Here is a 16,420-nt window from a genome sequence, read left to right on the forward strand (position 1 = left end):
CAGCACCCATCCCAATCGAGAGAGGTACACGACAGGGCTGTCCCCTCTCGCCCCTACTCTCTGCGCTGACCCTTGAATACTTGGACTGCAAAATTCTGATCTCATCCCTCTATCCGAGGATTCCACAGCACCCCACAGACACCGAAGAGGAAAAGATTTCCTTATATGCCGATGACATTTTACTGTACATTTCTCACCCCTCCTTGACTATACCGGCCCTGTTCGAAATGATAACTGAATACAGGGATCACTCGGGCTACAAAATCAACTGGAATAAGTCTACGTTCTACTGCCCAAACAATACCCAAACAGATTGGTCATTGCCCAGAGAACTATGAGTAGTCCAACAAGGCTTTAAATGCCTGGGCATCTTCATTACTCCACATCCAGAGATGTGGAGGAAAGAGAACCTAGGGACTATCCTGAATAATTTCAAATTCAACATTAAAAGGTGGAGGGATCTTCCCCTCACCCTGCTCAGCCGGGCAGCAATTTTCAAAATGATTACCCTGCCCCTAACTTTACTACTACTAAATACCTTCTGTGAATACCAAAAGTAGTAAGATTAGGATTTTATCTCAGTTTAGTAGTTGTAAAGTGGCTCCCACAAGCTTTTGGGTGTAGCAATAGTTCAATTGCTTAGATACGGGTGGGTGGCAGGAAGTGACCACATTGTGTTTCTCTTGCGATGCGACGGGGGTGCCGACTTTGGTAGTGCTATGCCTGCTCATAATGAGGCTGTTGAGGCCGCTTTTCAGGCCAGAGAAGCAGGGGAACCTCCTGCTAAGGTTCCAAGGCCAAGTGCTCTGCTGGATATGGATGACCTTGACAATGAGGAGGGGAGATGTAGTCACTTTGTTCAGGAAGCTGAGCTCTCTGGTCTGTTTGATCATGTTCAGGGCAATTTAGGATTGCCTACGCCTGTGGAACAGGAGGGGGAGGATGATATTTTACCCAATATTAGCTCCCTGACCCGGTCTCTTTGCCCTTGCACAGTGCAGTTTGCAAAGGGCTGGCCCATGAAGCACTGCCCTTTGCGGTGGGCTCACAGCATCACCAGTTCCTGGTGCTTCCTTTTGGACTTTCATCGGCCCAAAGGATTTTTATGAAACTCTTGGCCCCCTGGTAGGTATTCTCCATTCTTGAGGTATTCAAGTCTATCCTTACCTTGATGATTGACTGATTATCTCTCCTTCTTTCTCTCAGGCAACAGAGGAGGTGCATCAGGTCTGTCGTCTTCTGGAGTCTTTTAGTTTTCTAATCAACAGGAAGTCCTTTCTGCGCCCCTCTTAGTCTCTGAAGTTCATCGATGCCGCCTCCCCTCTTCCAACAAATTCTCTTCAGATTTGACCTTCATTGACTGGATATGTTTGCCTCGGAGGAGATGGCCCTTCTTTCTCAGTTTCAGAGCCTGATTCCCTTGAGGTTGGCCTGGGTGATAATGCCTTCCCCATCCAGTTGTCCCAGGGGCTCCTGTTTGCCTTTCCCTCATTTCCCTTGATTGCCAGGGTCCTCTGGAAGATTTGAGTTGACTAGCCAGAGGTTCTTCTGGTTGTTCCAGAATGGTCCAGTCGACTGTGGTTTCCTCTTCTCCAGGGTTTGGCAGTGTGTCTCCATTGGAGATCTCCTGTGCATCCCTCTCCCCTGCTTGCCCCTCTTCTCAGCTTGTAGTCTCTTCTGCGCCTCTGGCTGGGGGAATGGCACTTGAGAGTTTGACCTTGTTGGCTCGGGGTTGTTCGCTCGAAGTGGCCCAGCACATCCAGTTATCTTGCAGGCCTTCGACCCTAAAGTCTTACAATCATTAGAAGAACTTTGACTCATTGTGTAAGGGAAAGAGTCTGTCTCCTGTCTTGTTTTCTGTGATCCTGTCTGGGCGTTGAACTTGTTGAAAGATGGGTTTTCGTTAGGTCTAGTGAACTCGACCCTCCGTGCCCAATGGGCCACCGTTTAAGCCTTTAGGGACACTGCTACGGCTTTTGGTGCTCCCTTGGTGGCACACCTTTTGCTAAGTTTTTTGTTTCAATGCCTTATTTCCTGCTCTCCGGTCCTCACCTAGGATCTCCCTTGGGTGTTTCAGGCTCTGCCTGGTCCTCTATTTGAACCTTGGTTCCCGTTGACCTTATATTTCTTGCTGCAAAGGTTCTATTTTTGGTGGCAGTTTCTTCAGGTTGCCGCGTTGGTGAGCTTGGGGCTTTGTTTGCTTCTCCCCACTTTTTGTGTTTCTGTCCAGATAAGGTGATTTCGTGCCCTAGTCAGTTTAATCTGCCCAAGGTATTGCTTGACATCCACTGTCAGGATATTGTCTTTCCAGTGTTTTACTCTGACCCTTCTACTCTGTCCATTCCCTGGTTGTGTTGAGAGCTATTTGCATCTATCTGGACAGTACCAGTCAGTTTCGACAAGTAGACTCCTTATTTGTTACCTATGGTCTCTCTGGGAAGAGCCTCTAACCTTCTTTGCCCACTCTAACTCAATGGGTAAAGTGTGCTGTGATCTTGTCTTACGAGGTTGCACACCTTCCTCTTCCCTCTTCTGTCCAATGGCGGTCTACTGAGGGTGTTTTCTCATCTTGGGCAATGTTTAAGGGAGCTTCTCTGCATAACATTTGTAATGCTGCTACGTGGGCCTCTCCCAACCCATTTGTTTCCCCACTACTATCTTCAGTTTGGAACGATACCTCATGCTGATTTTGGCACTCATGTTTTATCTGCTGTACATATTCTAAAAATGTTTTATTTTTTTGTTTTAAATATCAAGTATGTGGCATCCGCCTTGGTTTCTGTGTACATCAATTACCATGCACTTGGGTATGGGCTCATGGATAAATAATGGGATGGAAAGACGGACAAGGAGGTAATGCCCACTTACTCACTGGTAATCTTCACTGCTCCGAGCCCTGGTCTTCGTGTTACATTCCTGGGCCCATCGTCCCCTCCCTAGTTGCTGTCTGGAGCATTCTTTTTTCTTTCTGTTGACATCCTTTTAGTTCTCTCCAGCTCTCATGGTGACATACTTCCTCCTTTATGCATGCTGGGTAGGCAGCGCCATATTGGTGCAAGTATTTTGATAATAGCTAGGTAATACGTTCTGTGGAGCAGGCGTGCTGCTCATGGATAAGGAATTGAACGGAAAGACCAGGACTCTGAGTAATGAAGATTACCAGTGAATAACCGGGCAGTCCCTTCCACAGTCGTGATCCTCAGAAGAACATTCAGTTAAGCAGTATAATCCCATAAAATATTTCTGTGTGGTACAGTAAATTACATTTGGGCCTGCCATTTTTATGCACATTTTTCAATGTATTAATCTGCTAAACTTGCCATGTGTCAAACCGTAGTTATATAAAATCTATTTTAATTGTCCCTTCGTTTTTTCAGCAATGGGTCTTGCTACATTGGAAGTAATGCAAGCCCTGCAGCGAACGTGGATGAATTCTAAAGTTCGAATGAATGGAAAAACAAGGCTCATGCAATGGAGAGATATGTTTGATATAGCAGTGAAATGGAGACGGTAAGAACAAAAACATTCAGACTTATATACCAGAAAGCTAGAAAAATAAACTTGGAAATGCATTAAGATGGCTTTGCATCAGCTTAGTATCTGGTCACAGTAATTACAACTTATTTAGGTTGGCTATCATCATTGATATTACATGAATGTGTATACTGGATTTAATATAGTGCAAACCTAGCTATAAATCAGTTAAGTGCTTCATAGCGGAGTTTTGCACTACACGAACCACATAATAGCTGAAGTCTTATCTATGCTGATTGTTTTATTTTAAATAATGAGGCTCATTTTAGCTTACATTTGGCCTGGCTGGTACTTTTTCCTGTGCCACTAACCTTGGTTCTTTGATTGTGTGCACGAGTAATTGTCAAGTGGAGGCTACAAATCTGTTGTAGCATATAACTTCCCAGGCATACCCCAGCAGGATCCAAGTTGACTTTGCCCTCTCCTGTGTCTAAAGCCAGCTGGGGTTCCCGCTAGTAAATGGAGAATTGCCATACCATGCCCCACAAGGACTACCCCATACATGATTACTGGCAAAGGGGTATCACAGGGTCGAATTGGGGCTCAACAAGGCAAGAAGACACCTAGGAGTGGGAAACATCCTCAACAAAGACTCCGGAACGACGAGTTCCGGAGTCACGCAAGCCGATCAACGACTTGCCCGAGCAATGACTTAACAACCTTAACAACGCATGTGCGGGGTTAAGACTAAGTCGGTCTAGTGTTCGTGCAGGATGGAGTTCAGATGAGCTTTGGACAGGAACAGGTAAGAGGGGTTTGTGGGTGGAGGGGAAGGGGTTGTGTTAGTTTTTAGGGGATGGGAGGCATTCATGGGGGTGGGGTGGGTCGTGTTAGTTTTTTGAGGATGGTAGGGGTTCAGGGGGCTCAGGGGGAGTAGGAGGGAGTGGTAAACTCAGCCACGGGTAGCTGTTTACCATGCAAGCCTTTATTACAAAATATTGTGGTAAAGCTAGTCATGGTTAAGTAAAACGTTGTCGTAGTAGAGACTGCATTGTTCAGGTAGGCCTTGTAAAGGAACTCGTTGTTTTGACATACAAGGTCGGGAAACATCCTCAACAACGACTCCAGAACAACGAGCTCCGGAGTCACGCAAGCCGAACAATGACTTGCCCGAACAACGACTTAACCTTAACCACGCACATGCGTAGTTAATGCTAAGTCAGTCTAGTGTTTGTGCAGGGCGGAGTTCAGAAGAGCTTTGCACAGGAACAGGTAATAGGGGTTCGGGAGTGGAAGGGGGTTTGTGTTCATTTTTTGGGGGTGGGAGTGGTTTGTGTTAGTTTTTACGGGGTGGAGGGGTTTGAGTTCATTTTTTGGGGGTGCGGGGTTCTGGTTAGTTTTTAGGGAGTGAGGGGTTTGGGGTAGATTTTAGGGGGTGTGGGATTTGGGGTAGATTTAAAGGGTAGTTTTTAGGGGGTGGGAGGGTTCGTGATAGTTTGAGTTGGGAGGGGTTCAAGTTAGTTTTTAGGGGGTGGGGGTTCAGGATAGTTTTTAGGGGGGTGGCGTTTGGGATAGTTTTTAGGGGTGATTCTGGTTGTTTTTAGGGGGTTGGGGGTAGTTTATAGGGGATGGGAAGGGTACAGATTAGTTTTAGGGGGTGGGGGGGCGGGTTCGGGGTCGTTTTAAGGAGGTTGGGAGGTGAATTTAGGGCACAGGGGGTGGTAAACTCAGCCACGGGTAGCTATTTACCATGCATGTCTTTACCATGAAAAACCGTGGTAAAGGAATGCGTGGTAAATTTAGTCTTGGTTAAGATGCGGTCATGGTAGAGATCACGTTGTTCAGGTTCTCGTTGTTCCAACATACAAGTCCTAGGAGGGAGTGTGCTGGATGGGTAAAATCTGAAATATTATTACTACTTTAGTAAGATGCAGAGTTTGTCAGGTTCACAAAATGTTTATGGGAGACTTTATCCGCAGAACCTTTCTTCATAAAAACATCACCAAATTGGTGAAGTTGACTTCTGCCGCCTGCTCCTCTCTCTATTAGTGCTAGTTTGGAATTAGCCTTGCTTGTTCTCCAGAACAGGAGACAGTCCGTACCCAGGAGACTGTGCCAAAAGAGTCTCAGGTCTATCCAATCATCCAGCGCTAGGGAATATCTGTAAGTTGCCGCACCTACATTTTGGTTAAACACACCGTGGCCCAGTTGAAGTGAAGGATTCTGGTGGACCTAGTCTGGCTCCCTTACACCTCATGGCCCTTCACTCTACCATAACTTCCAGTAGGGAAGTATTAACTGTATTTTGGGCATGGTTGGTGGCTTACCTGGTAGCTGCATCCCTGCTGCAAAGCAAAAAGAGAGAGATGGGAGACCCCTAGGAGCCCAAGGGGACAGGGTCAAGAAGACAGAGCAATGCTAGTAATTCCCTTAGTAGGAAATAAAAACTGAATAAAGTTTAAAGCAAACACATTTTCAAAATTATAATATTTATTGAATCTAAAAACATATAGTTCATAATGCATACAAGACTACAGACATTAGGGGATTTTTAGTGTTCTGTATCTCTGCAACTGCCTTTGGCAAGCCAGCTCCTGATGATAGCAATGTAAAAGATAAAACCACAATGAAATTGCAGCATTATTGGTATCAAGCTATAAACTTTAGCCTGATACAGTACAGCGCCAAAGAACACTGAGACCACTCAGGCTGTGACTGACATTGTACAAGCTGTTGACTTGTGAAGAACTTCCCATGGTAAATGGGGACATTGAAGACTCGTCTTTAGATCTTTAATGTTGCTCCCTAGATCTATACTGCACACAACTAAATGCCCAGGTCTAAAAACAGAGAACAAAGCTAGGAACCTAGAATGTCAAAGGAGTATTCCCTTAGTTATTAGGATGAAATCCCTCACCCACCAGAGGTAGCATGCTTCATCATAGGGATTCTCCTCACACCATGGGAGCAAATGATGGTGCAGGCTACAACTCCCTCTCTAATCGGGAGGAGCTATTTGGATTTTTTTAATGTATGGTAATCATCCGTATGGCGTCAGGAGGGTGGTGAGGCTAGCAAAGTGTAAAAAGTGCTATAGTATAGATAAAAGTGATGTGAACAACGTGGCTAAAATTAACTCCAAAGCAGATGTTCAGCTTAATTCTTGTCTACCTGCGTCAGGACTAGAAGGGTGAGCCAGATAAGCCTGCCTTTTTGTGTTATGGTCTTCATGTTTCTGCCACCAGAATCCTCAGCCGATGCATTTGTCAGGACCTTGAAAAAAGCTACTTCTGTTTACAAAAAGTGCACAAAAAGGAAAAGGAATACAGAATCATAAAAGTGGTAACCAGTGACACGTCAGCAGATCCACTATCTAACGACCTGTAGGAAGACATAAACATGGTCACAACAATGTCTAGATTGCAGAGGGTATTAGTAACACTTGTCAATTTATAGTGCCACCAACAAACCAAAAAGTGGAACACAGAATCCACCAGTGGGGTGTCCAACTAGAGTACAGCAGTGACATCTGGTAAAAGCATGCAGGCTTACCCACAGATGTCAGGTGTCGCCTCTATGCAGATATATAATGACAACGTCAAAAGATATAAGGTACTCTGTCATGGTGTCAAGACTAGGCCATCAAGATATTGCAAGACATCTTTAGTCTGGTGCTCAGTTCTTCTGGAAAGGGAGAGGACTCAATTAGCCTGGACTTTGGCCAAGGTGTACTTTGACAGGATTTGTGAGTATGCTAGGAAGTGAGACCTAAACAAAATTTTCCTCAAGAGTTGGAGGAGAAAATGGCAAATAGTCAATTGTTTTTCCAAAATCCATCCGGACCAGCAGCTTGGTGGAGAATGAGAGCTCATCCATATGCGTCAGTGCTACTCGTAGATACCTAACACAGTGCTGTGTACTACTGCCAGACAGGAAGATGTTTTATAGTTGGTGTATTAGGTTCCTAAACCTGTTAGCGAGGATCTTGGTGCATATTTTAGTTTCAACAATGATGAGGGGTATGGACCAGCATGCAGCAAATTTGCTAGAAGGCTTTTCCATTTAAATTATGTTAGTTGCACAACAGAGACCATAAGACATAATTTCAGTTTGCAGGGCCTCCTTGAATACAGCAAACATATGAGGGGTCCACAGCGAAACATTTTTAACGAAGTTCTGGGAGAAACAGTTAGGGACGGGCATTTTGCCTGCAAGCATTCCACTTGCTACGTCCTGGAGTTCTGCTTTTACCAGGAGGGCAGATCCTATTTGTCAGTTGCTTGCAGTTTGGTCACTATTCAATCGTTATTAGGGGCTTTTCAATCTCAATATTTGGTGGGTTTCTCAACGAGTATAGTTGTTTATAGTATTTAGCAAACAAGTTGAACTTTGTCATCTCTGCAGGGTCATCCCCAAACTTTTTGCCTTGAACCTCCTGTTCTCTGAACCTATTTTTGTTGACTTTTAGGACTCTATGCACTTTACCACTCCAAACCAGTGCTAAAGTGCTTGTGCGCTCTCCTTTAAACATGGTAAATTTGACTTTCACTCAGTAGGCACATTACATTTACTTGTAAGTGCCTAGTAAAGTTGTAATACATTTACACAGATCCTGTAAATTAAATGCTACTAGCAGGTCTTCAGCACTTTTTGTGCCATCCTCTTAATACCTTTATAAACATGTCTCAGGTCTGCTATTGCCGCCTGTGTGTGCAGTTTTAAAGTGCCTTTTCTACTTGGCAAAATAAACCTTTTCCCAGGCCTGAACCTCCCCTTTTAATACATATGCCACCCCTTAGGATAGGCCCTAAACAACCTACAGGGCAGGGTGCAGTTTATTTAAAAAGTTGTATTTAAAATATGTACTTTTAAGTTTTACATGTCCTACTTGTCCAATAGGATAACATTGGGGTCTTTATTCTGTTTAATAAGTGATAGCTTTTGATTAGGAACAGGTAGGAAAGTCATGTTTGGCGAATGAAGAATTGCTGTGTAGAACCTTCTTTAATGATAAAGTCGGATTTTAAGTCACAATTCTGAAAAAGCGTTTTTTAGAAAGTTGGCATTTTCTTTACCTAATCTTTTGGTGTCTGTAGCCTTTTCCTAGGTCACATGACTAGGTGTAGTTGGCAGTTGATCTTTGCGTATTCCTCCCAGACAGCATCACAACAGAGGGTCTGAGTGATGGCAGGAAGGGCCATTGTTGGCAGGTTTGAGGGGGTTAAGCTGTTGCCTACCAAGCTTGCACTTCAAAGCAATTGGTCCAGGTCACACACAAATGACTTCTCGCTAGCCTATTGTGCCCCCAGACAGACTGTGACCAGCGCAGGGAGGCAGGAAATTCCAGACACCACTGTAGGGGTCCAGACATTTCTTCTACTTCAAAGTTGGCGCCAGGTATAAAAAGGGGACCATCGGACCAACTATTCAATATACTCCTGGACATGTGGATACTAGAGACGGATGCTCTGCTGTCCTGCTGCTTGAGTCCTGCAGTGCTTGCTGAGAAAGAAGAGTGGACCTGCACTTTTCTTCCCCGGCTAAAGTGATTCCAAAGGTCAGCTGACTGAACTCCTGTTCTGAGCTACAGGGACACAACAAGCTCCTGAGGTCTCTCTGCAACTGGCCAACTGACCTGCTTAAACTGGACCTACCTGGACCTGCAACTGGGCCTGCCAGAGCCATTCTGGACTATGCTGGAGTGAGTTCCTTGCCCCTAAAAGGTGCCCCTCAGGTCCTGGACTCTTGGCGTGGCGTCAGTTGAGCTCCTCCTTGAAGGAAGGGCTCCCCTCCCCTCCAATGACATCTACTTTTAGCTGTAAGTGAGGAGGTCAGTGAAAAAGACATTACTGATGGCCTGACACAGATTGCCTCTCCGGTTCACTCCGTTTTCTTTCACTAAAAATGTTATTTATTTATTTATGCAACTTTTAAAACGCACAAAAAACACAGCACTGCTTAAAGCATGATGTTTGTTTCTGTTCCCTCTGGGCATAATAAATGCTTCTGTTGGCTGGAGCACATCACCTTCCCTGAGGTATATTTAGGTTGCCCCCTCACGGCATGGGGGCACCCCCCAGTTTTCAGACCTCTGATTTAGCTCAATGTAAACTGTAATTTCTTCCCTGAGAAAGTCTGAAAAGTCATCAAGTTAGCACCAGGAATTTATGTACCAGGTAACACAGGGCCCTTTTGGGGATGTCTCAAGGTCATCTCAATAGGGGTGAGATGAGAAAGACATCTTGTGAGTACGCAGGTTTCCCCTCCAGTTCAACGGCAGTAATAAAAAATAAACAATGTGTTGGGTACTATGAGCAGTGTGGGGCTGAAAAATAAGGGAATTCCTTGTACCTTAAGTATCCCTTGCGCTATACATCTTTCGTCCCAGTGAGACTATTCATTTTGAGAGGACATTTGCTATATGGGTTAAACTTGGTCCCTTAGAGGCCAATTGAGTGTCCATAACTGAATAAAAACTACCCCTGGCTGCTGTCATTCCGGGCAGGGAGGCTATCGCCAAGCCTACCAAGGCGTGTAAGGTATTGTTGATTAGAATTTGGTTGGACATGTACACTAATTACCGTCCATGTTGATCCTCAAACATTCCATTTGCCACTACAAAGTGCCTACATTTGTCAGTATGCTTGTGCTCTAACAGTTATCGGGATAGATGTATGTATGAGTATCGCAATCCTCCTTCTATCCCTTTGTGAAGACAGAATGGGTTACTCTAGTATTCCCATGGTGGCCCAAGAAACCACAATTCGTTGCCACTAGGCATGTCTCCTACAACAAGGGCTCGCCCAGGGCATACGTTTCGGCATACTCTAATAATGCCCCCGTTTAACTTTGTCATTGAGGCAATCATCTACTTTCCAGGGTATCAGGCAGTACTCATCGGGTTTCTTGTGTGGTATCATTTGGGATGCAATGTGTAAGATCTAGCATCTGTGTGGAACTCCATTATGATACAATACTTTTGCAAAAACTGTCCCTCAATTTCCCACACCCCACTCACACTGCTTTTCTTTGACTCCGTATAGCTGTTATCTGCCTTTTCCATGATGTTCATCCTGCAAGAATACCACATACGTACGTGCATGCAAGGATTCCTAGGCTGCTAGTTGTTAGAAATGGAATTTCTGGCTAGCTGAGACTTGTGTCAAAGTGAGGCAGAAGCCACCACTCTAGTCAGGATAAGGGGGTTACACTTCTAAAATAACCTCTGCTCACCCCCTTGGTAGCCTAGCACGAGCAGTCAGGCTTATCTTAGAGGCAGTGTGTAAAGCATTTGCACATAACCAACAGTAACACAGTGTACGCACTACAAACTGACACCACACCAGTTTAGAAAAATATCCAATTTTTATATACTTAAGATAAGACCAAATACGATAAAAAGAATCCACAATACTATACTTTAAAATCTTCACTTATCAAAATATGCTTTGCAAAAATAGTTCCTTAAGGTCGATAGCTCCGTCTGGGGCTATTGCGGCTTTATAAACAACAAATCCCAAAATAGTTCTGGCTGACCGCGGGGTCGCAGGCCAACTACGGTGTGGGGAAGACATGCAAACAGTACCTTTCAGAGATGCAGGGCGATGGGGCTCCTGAAGTCAATTGTGTTGAAGGTCGAGCTCCCTTCTGATGGGATTCGAAGCGCTGGTGCCAACAGGTGTCGGGTGCTGCGGTGTAAAGCGGTGCGAGCCGTGGCTCGGTGGCTGCGTCAGATGGCGTTGTCCGTGAGACCTGGGTCGTGGTACGAGATGGAGGGGGTGCTAGTCACTATGCTAGAAGGTCACGGTGCAAGCAGCGACATTGTCATTGCAGAAGCCCTGTCGTTGGCTGATGAGCTGCAGTCGATGGCGCCGGTGTTGGTAGGCCAAGACTGCGGTGTGGGATGACGGCGGAGCGTCGTGTTAACTCACGAGCGGTGCCCCTGAACCACGGTGCAGGCAGCAGCATCGATTTCGGTGGGAAATGGTGGCGTCAAGAAGCCCACGGCGTCCTGTAGTGAGGCGGTGCAGAGTGCGGTGCCCACAGGTACCAGTGCGAGCAGCGGCTTGGTGCCGTCGACAGGCGTCATCGGTGAGACCAGGGTCGCGGTGCGGTGTTGTGGCGGTGCCCTCTGCGGTGCCAAAGTAAGGCGTGAAGCAAGACTTGCGGAGTGCGGTGACCACAGGTCGCAGTGCGAGCAGCGGCTCGGTGGTGGTGTCAGCAGGCGTAGTCAGTGAGACCAGGGTCACGGTGCGGCACAGTGGCGGTGCCCTCTGCGGTGCCTTCAGGACACTGGTACGGCAGGGTCGTCGCAGACATCGTGGAGGGGCGTTCTTCGGGGTGCAGCACAAAACACACAGTCCACAGTGCTGCGGGTCGAAGAACCTGAAGTCTTCGCTGTTCCTGAGACTTTGTGAACAGGGGGCAAGCTCTACCTCAAGCCCTTAGAGAGTCTCACCACTTCGGTTGCAGAAAGTCCAGTCCAGCCCTTTCACTGCCCAAGACAGAAGCAGCCACTGCAGGTCAGTCTAGCAAAGCAGCGGTTCCTTTCGTAGCTTCTCCGGTGCTTCTTCTTGGCAGTCTTCTTGATCCTGATGAGTTCTAAAATTAAGAGGTCAGGGACCCAGCATTTGTATCCAAAAACCCTTTGATCTTTCCGGCAGAGGGTGTTTGTGTCCGGCCAGAACAAGTTGGAACTTCTCTTGCGTGAATTCTTGGCAGGAGGTGGAGACGGCTTTGTCAGAGGCAGACCAGGCCCTTTGAGATGCAAGGAGATTCCCTCGCTCTTTCCCCATCGCAATCCAGGTCTGTTGAGCCCTTTCCTGACCTACCTAGACTATCAGGAGCCACCCTGCTCTACAGTTATCCGTCGTCCCAAAAACCAGACAGGCAATCCACATTCCAGCAGAGGCACACAGGACGACCAAGCAAAATAATACCCACTTTCTAAAAGTGGCCTTTATGAAAAGGGCACCCTTGCTAAAGGCTGCATCTTTAGACGCTGAGTTCAGGCATACCAAACTTCATTCACTTATACCTTTTTCAAGCTACGAACGAGGGTGGCACAGTCCGTGCTGCAGGCCCATGAGCAGCAGCGGACTCACAGGCCCCGGCACTCACAGTGCCCGTTACTGGGGACTGACAAGTGAGTTGCACATCCAATCAAGACAATTTACCAGAGGAGCACCAGCGCTTTACCACTGATCAGCAGTGCAAAACGCGTGCAGAAACGTTATACCAGCAAAAACAGAGTCAAAACCGGGAGGGCAGAAAGCAAAAACTCGGGGGGGAAACACGCCAAAAGATGCAAAGTCTAACACTAGTTGAAAATATAAATCTGTACCACAGTTCAGAATACATAAAAACATTTACTCTGATGTTTTCATTTATTCTGTCTTGTGGATGGGCCTGAATTTTGCCCTGACTACAACCTAATGTAAAGGAGTATTCTCTTTGGTGTCTTCCTTGCCTCCCAGAATTGGTTGTCTCCTCTTTGTTCTTCACTCTTTGGAGGGAGGGTAAAACTTTGAAACCTTGTCTTGACTTCTGCAAGGCCTCCTGCTTATTTTTTACGTTTTTCCTCTCTTCTGCTCAGTCCCAGGAACTTGTCATGGGTTTGGAAAAATAATCAGTTTTAGCTGTGCTGCATTCGTATGAGAAACTGCATAGAACTCCCTTAGTTTCAAAATGACCTTGATCCTGGTTCATATGCATTTAATGAACATAGGTCCTTCAGGACTGGCTCTATGAAGCCTTTAACACACTTACCACTGATGGGCAGCCACAGCTTCAATTCATATCGAATCACAGCACAATTTACCAACTTGAGATGATGATGTGATTTGCTTATTTTTAAAGCTGTCTCCAAGCTAAGTGAATGCACATATTTAGCAAGACTGACAGCATGTTGGAACCAGAGAACCCCCTAGGATCTTTACATTTACATTATCTAGGGCTAGGAATCCAGGCTGAATATCATTAGAGGAGGTGTTACTTGCTATATATTCAGGTTCTAAATGTACCAAAGCTGATATAGTTTGTTAAAACCCCCGTGCCTGAAGGCAACTCTCATTATTGACATGGTCTGCAGTCTTTGCCAGATGAATAGCCTGCAAGAGGTAGAGGAAACATGGGCTATTATTTGCAAGAACTTGATGGTCGATTTAGATGTTCCACATGAATCATTTTAGGTACTGTCTTTCTAGACCTCTGTTTTTAATCAGGCAATTATTGAGGAGCAGCCTATCTCCATTTCCCTCACTTCACCTCATACTGTATTAAAGCTTGTGGTTGCTGACTGTCCAGTGAAGCGGCATGCAGTTGCTTCTGCATTTTGTTCTGTTTTTCAGCTGTCCATAAAACAAAGGTGTCAATGCTGGGGTAGCCAATAAGTGGTTGCTAAATATGTGGTTGAAGTGTTGAACTAAAAATATATTTAGGTAATAATTTCAACAGATGCCTAAGTGGTTGGTTATGTGGCTAAGCATGCATCTAACGCAGTGCCTTCCCCAGGAACCCCCTTGCTGGACATTCAAGACATTAAAAGCATAGAGCCTTCATAAGTGCTATGGTTCAGCCATCCACCCTGCTTCATCCATTATCAGATCCCAGATTCAATTTTTGTTGCTGTTGCATCTTGCGGCATAATGTTCTCTGCTATTTAATCCCTTCTACTCTTTGTCTTCAAAAGGCAGTGGACAGTTTAAGCTCCACTAGGCAGGTGGTTGAGAACCTGCCTCCAATAGCGTCCAGCCCTCTATTGCGGTATTGTCCATGAAAGTGATGTTGGAGGTTGATATTAAAAATGGAATACAATGTGAAGGCAGGCAGTGTTGTCACCTACCACGTCCTTAGCCTACTGCCGTTTTTGGCTCAGTGCACCCTGCTCATCTTGCATTTGATGCTTCTTGTGACCACTCTGTGGACCACAGTATAAAAGGCCAGGGCAGACAATATAAGCTGGAGGCTCTGCCAGGAGCAAGATGGGGCGATTAAACTGTTATCAAAAGCAAGCCACTTTGAAGTCCCTCGAGTAGGGAATGGTACCGGGCTTCTCCAAATCTCACCACATCATGATCAGCTGGTCACTGTTGACTGCTGTATGCCAAGTAGTAGGGTATGAGAGGAAGAAAATGACTGTGGGAGAGGTAGTGAGGGCCTTTAGGATGTGGTAATATTGTCTTCTTTTGACAACTGCAGATTGTGGGGAGTTGTCCTGTGGGCCTTGGCGCACAAATGCTTTTATGGGCTGATGCAAGTTGTCCCATTTCCACTAGTAATTATAAGAGCTGTAGTCAAAGCTTGGTAAATCTTTGGCATTTACATGGAAACGTAACATGTACAAACTTTGAAGATTCTTCAAATTCAAAGGTTCGTATAAGCGAGCAATGTATGAGGATAAACATGTATACATTTCATTAAAGAGTATTAAAAAAACTTGGTAAATCTTCTGCAAGAGCGCTTGTTGTCCTATAATTGCCAGAGGTATTGCAAGAAACGCTTTAATGCATACACCTATGAAAGCCAGCTATTATAGAATCATAAGAGTTCACAATTTTTGGCAATTTATTTCTAATTTTAGAGGACATTATGATCAGCAGGTAGGAGTTCTGCGGGTCAAAAATGGACAAATTATACAACTGACCACTAGACTTAGTCCCTGAATGCGGAAACCTTTTTATAGTGGGTAGAGATACAGTGTAACAGAGGGAGTACAACAGTGGATAGGGACCCTTTGGGTCCTGAGTTTAAATCAACTCTCTAATACAAGATATAACACATTCCTTTTCATCTGGAGTGGATGATATTAGTATAATTCTTCTTAAAAGTTATGTTAAGTGGTTAATCCATGTTCCAAACTCGGCTATGTAATCCGTTTATTTCTGAAGGCACAATCCTAGAAAGCCTAAACCTAAAAGGCTTGAGTATTGTGTACCTGTATAAATAGAGTTTTATGATGATACTGCCTCATCTAGATTGATTGCACTTATAAATGTTTGCTGGAAAATGTTTCCTGTTATATTTACAGAATTGTTGCCTCTGTGAATCTTAGTATTTGTAAGCGAGAAGTGAGGTTTGTACCAATAGTTTCTGTCGAAGTGCGCGTTTAATATTAAAACGTATTTGCCTTGCTACAAATGTGTGTGTGTGGGGGGGGGGGTGGGGGGAGGACAAGTGTTCTTCTGGTGTGTAAAGTTCTCATTAACTTTCAGCAGGGTCCACAGGGATCATTATGGTAAACGCTCTGCAATAAAAGGTTAAATATTGCAGTTTTTTACCTATCATCCTGTCAATATTTGGACCTGAGTTCATCTTGAAGAGAGATTGTGTTACAATGTTAAATGTACATTGTAAAATAAGTAAATCCAATAATAGTAGGTATTCTTAAGTTGGTTTATTAGACATAGTTGGTAGTAAGAAAGGCCCCACCAGGAGCAGCATCCAGCTGCTCAGCCCCACTCACTCAAACTGACCACACATTCAAACCATGCATATACGAACATTCTAATGACATCACACACACAGGCTGAGCAGCAGAGAAGGAGAAGACCAGAATATAACACATCTCCCTCTTTTAAAACAAAGAAAAGAAAGAAGGAGGACATAAATACAGTATGCCCTGACGATGACAAGGTCAGGATTTCAAATAAGCAGTCAAAACAAATAAATGAATGACTACAAATAAAATTATGAAATAGCAATATAGCAAAATACGAGAATTCTTGCCCAAAATATCAAAAGAGGCATAATATCACCTCGCATAAAACGAATGCAAAAGACATCACATAACATTACAATCTGACAAATAAGACCTCACATAACCACCATCCCCCATCGCAAACCAAAACCCTAAATATCACAAATCATGCCAGTTGGCCAGACTGTCACAAAAAGCAATAGACAGGGAACCAAACTAGATAAAATGGCGTCCCAATAGAATAACAAA

At 44.9% G+C, this 16,420-nt stretch overlaps 1 protein-coding gene across 2 annotated transcripts in view; it reads left to right on the top strand.

Moving 5' to 3' along the window:
• Positions 1 to 16,420, top strand: part of TTC13 (tetratricopeptide repeat domain 13) — a 1,386,998-nt gene that overhangs the window by 599,823 nt on the left and 770,755 nt on the right. For both annotated transcript variants that reach the window (XM_086927141.1, XM_086927142.1), the window contains exon 14: positions 3,378 to 3,510. In XM_086927141.1, the coding sequence (XP_086783267.1) occupies positions 3,378 to 3,510 (133 nt within the window). The remainder of the gene's footprint in view (positions 1 to 3,377; positions 3,511 to 16,420) is intronic.

This window comes from Lissotriton vulgaris, chromosome 6 (assembly GCF_964263255.1).
Source record: "Lissotriton vulgaris chromosome 6, aLisVul1.2, whole genome shotgun sequence".
Classification (NCBI taxonomy): Eukaryota; Metazoa; Chordata; class Amphibia; order Caudata; family Salamandridae; genus Lissotriton; species Lissotriton vulgaris.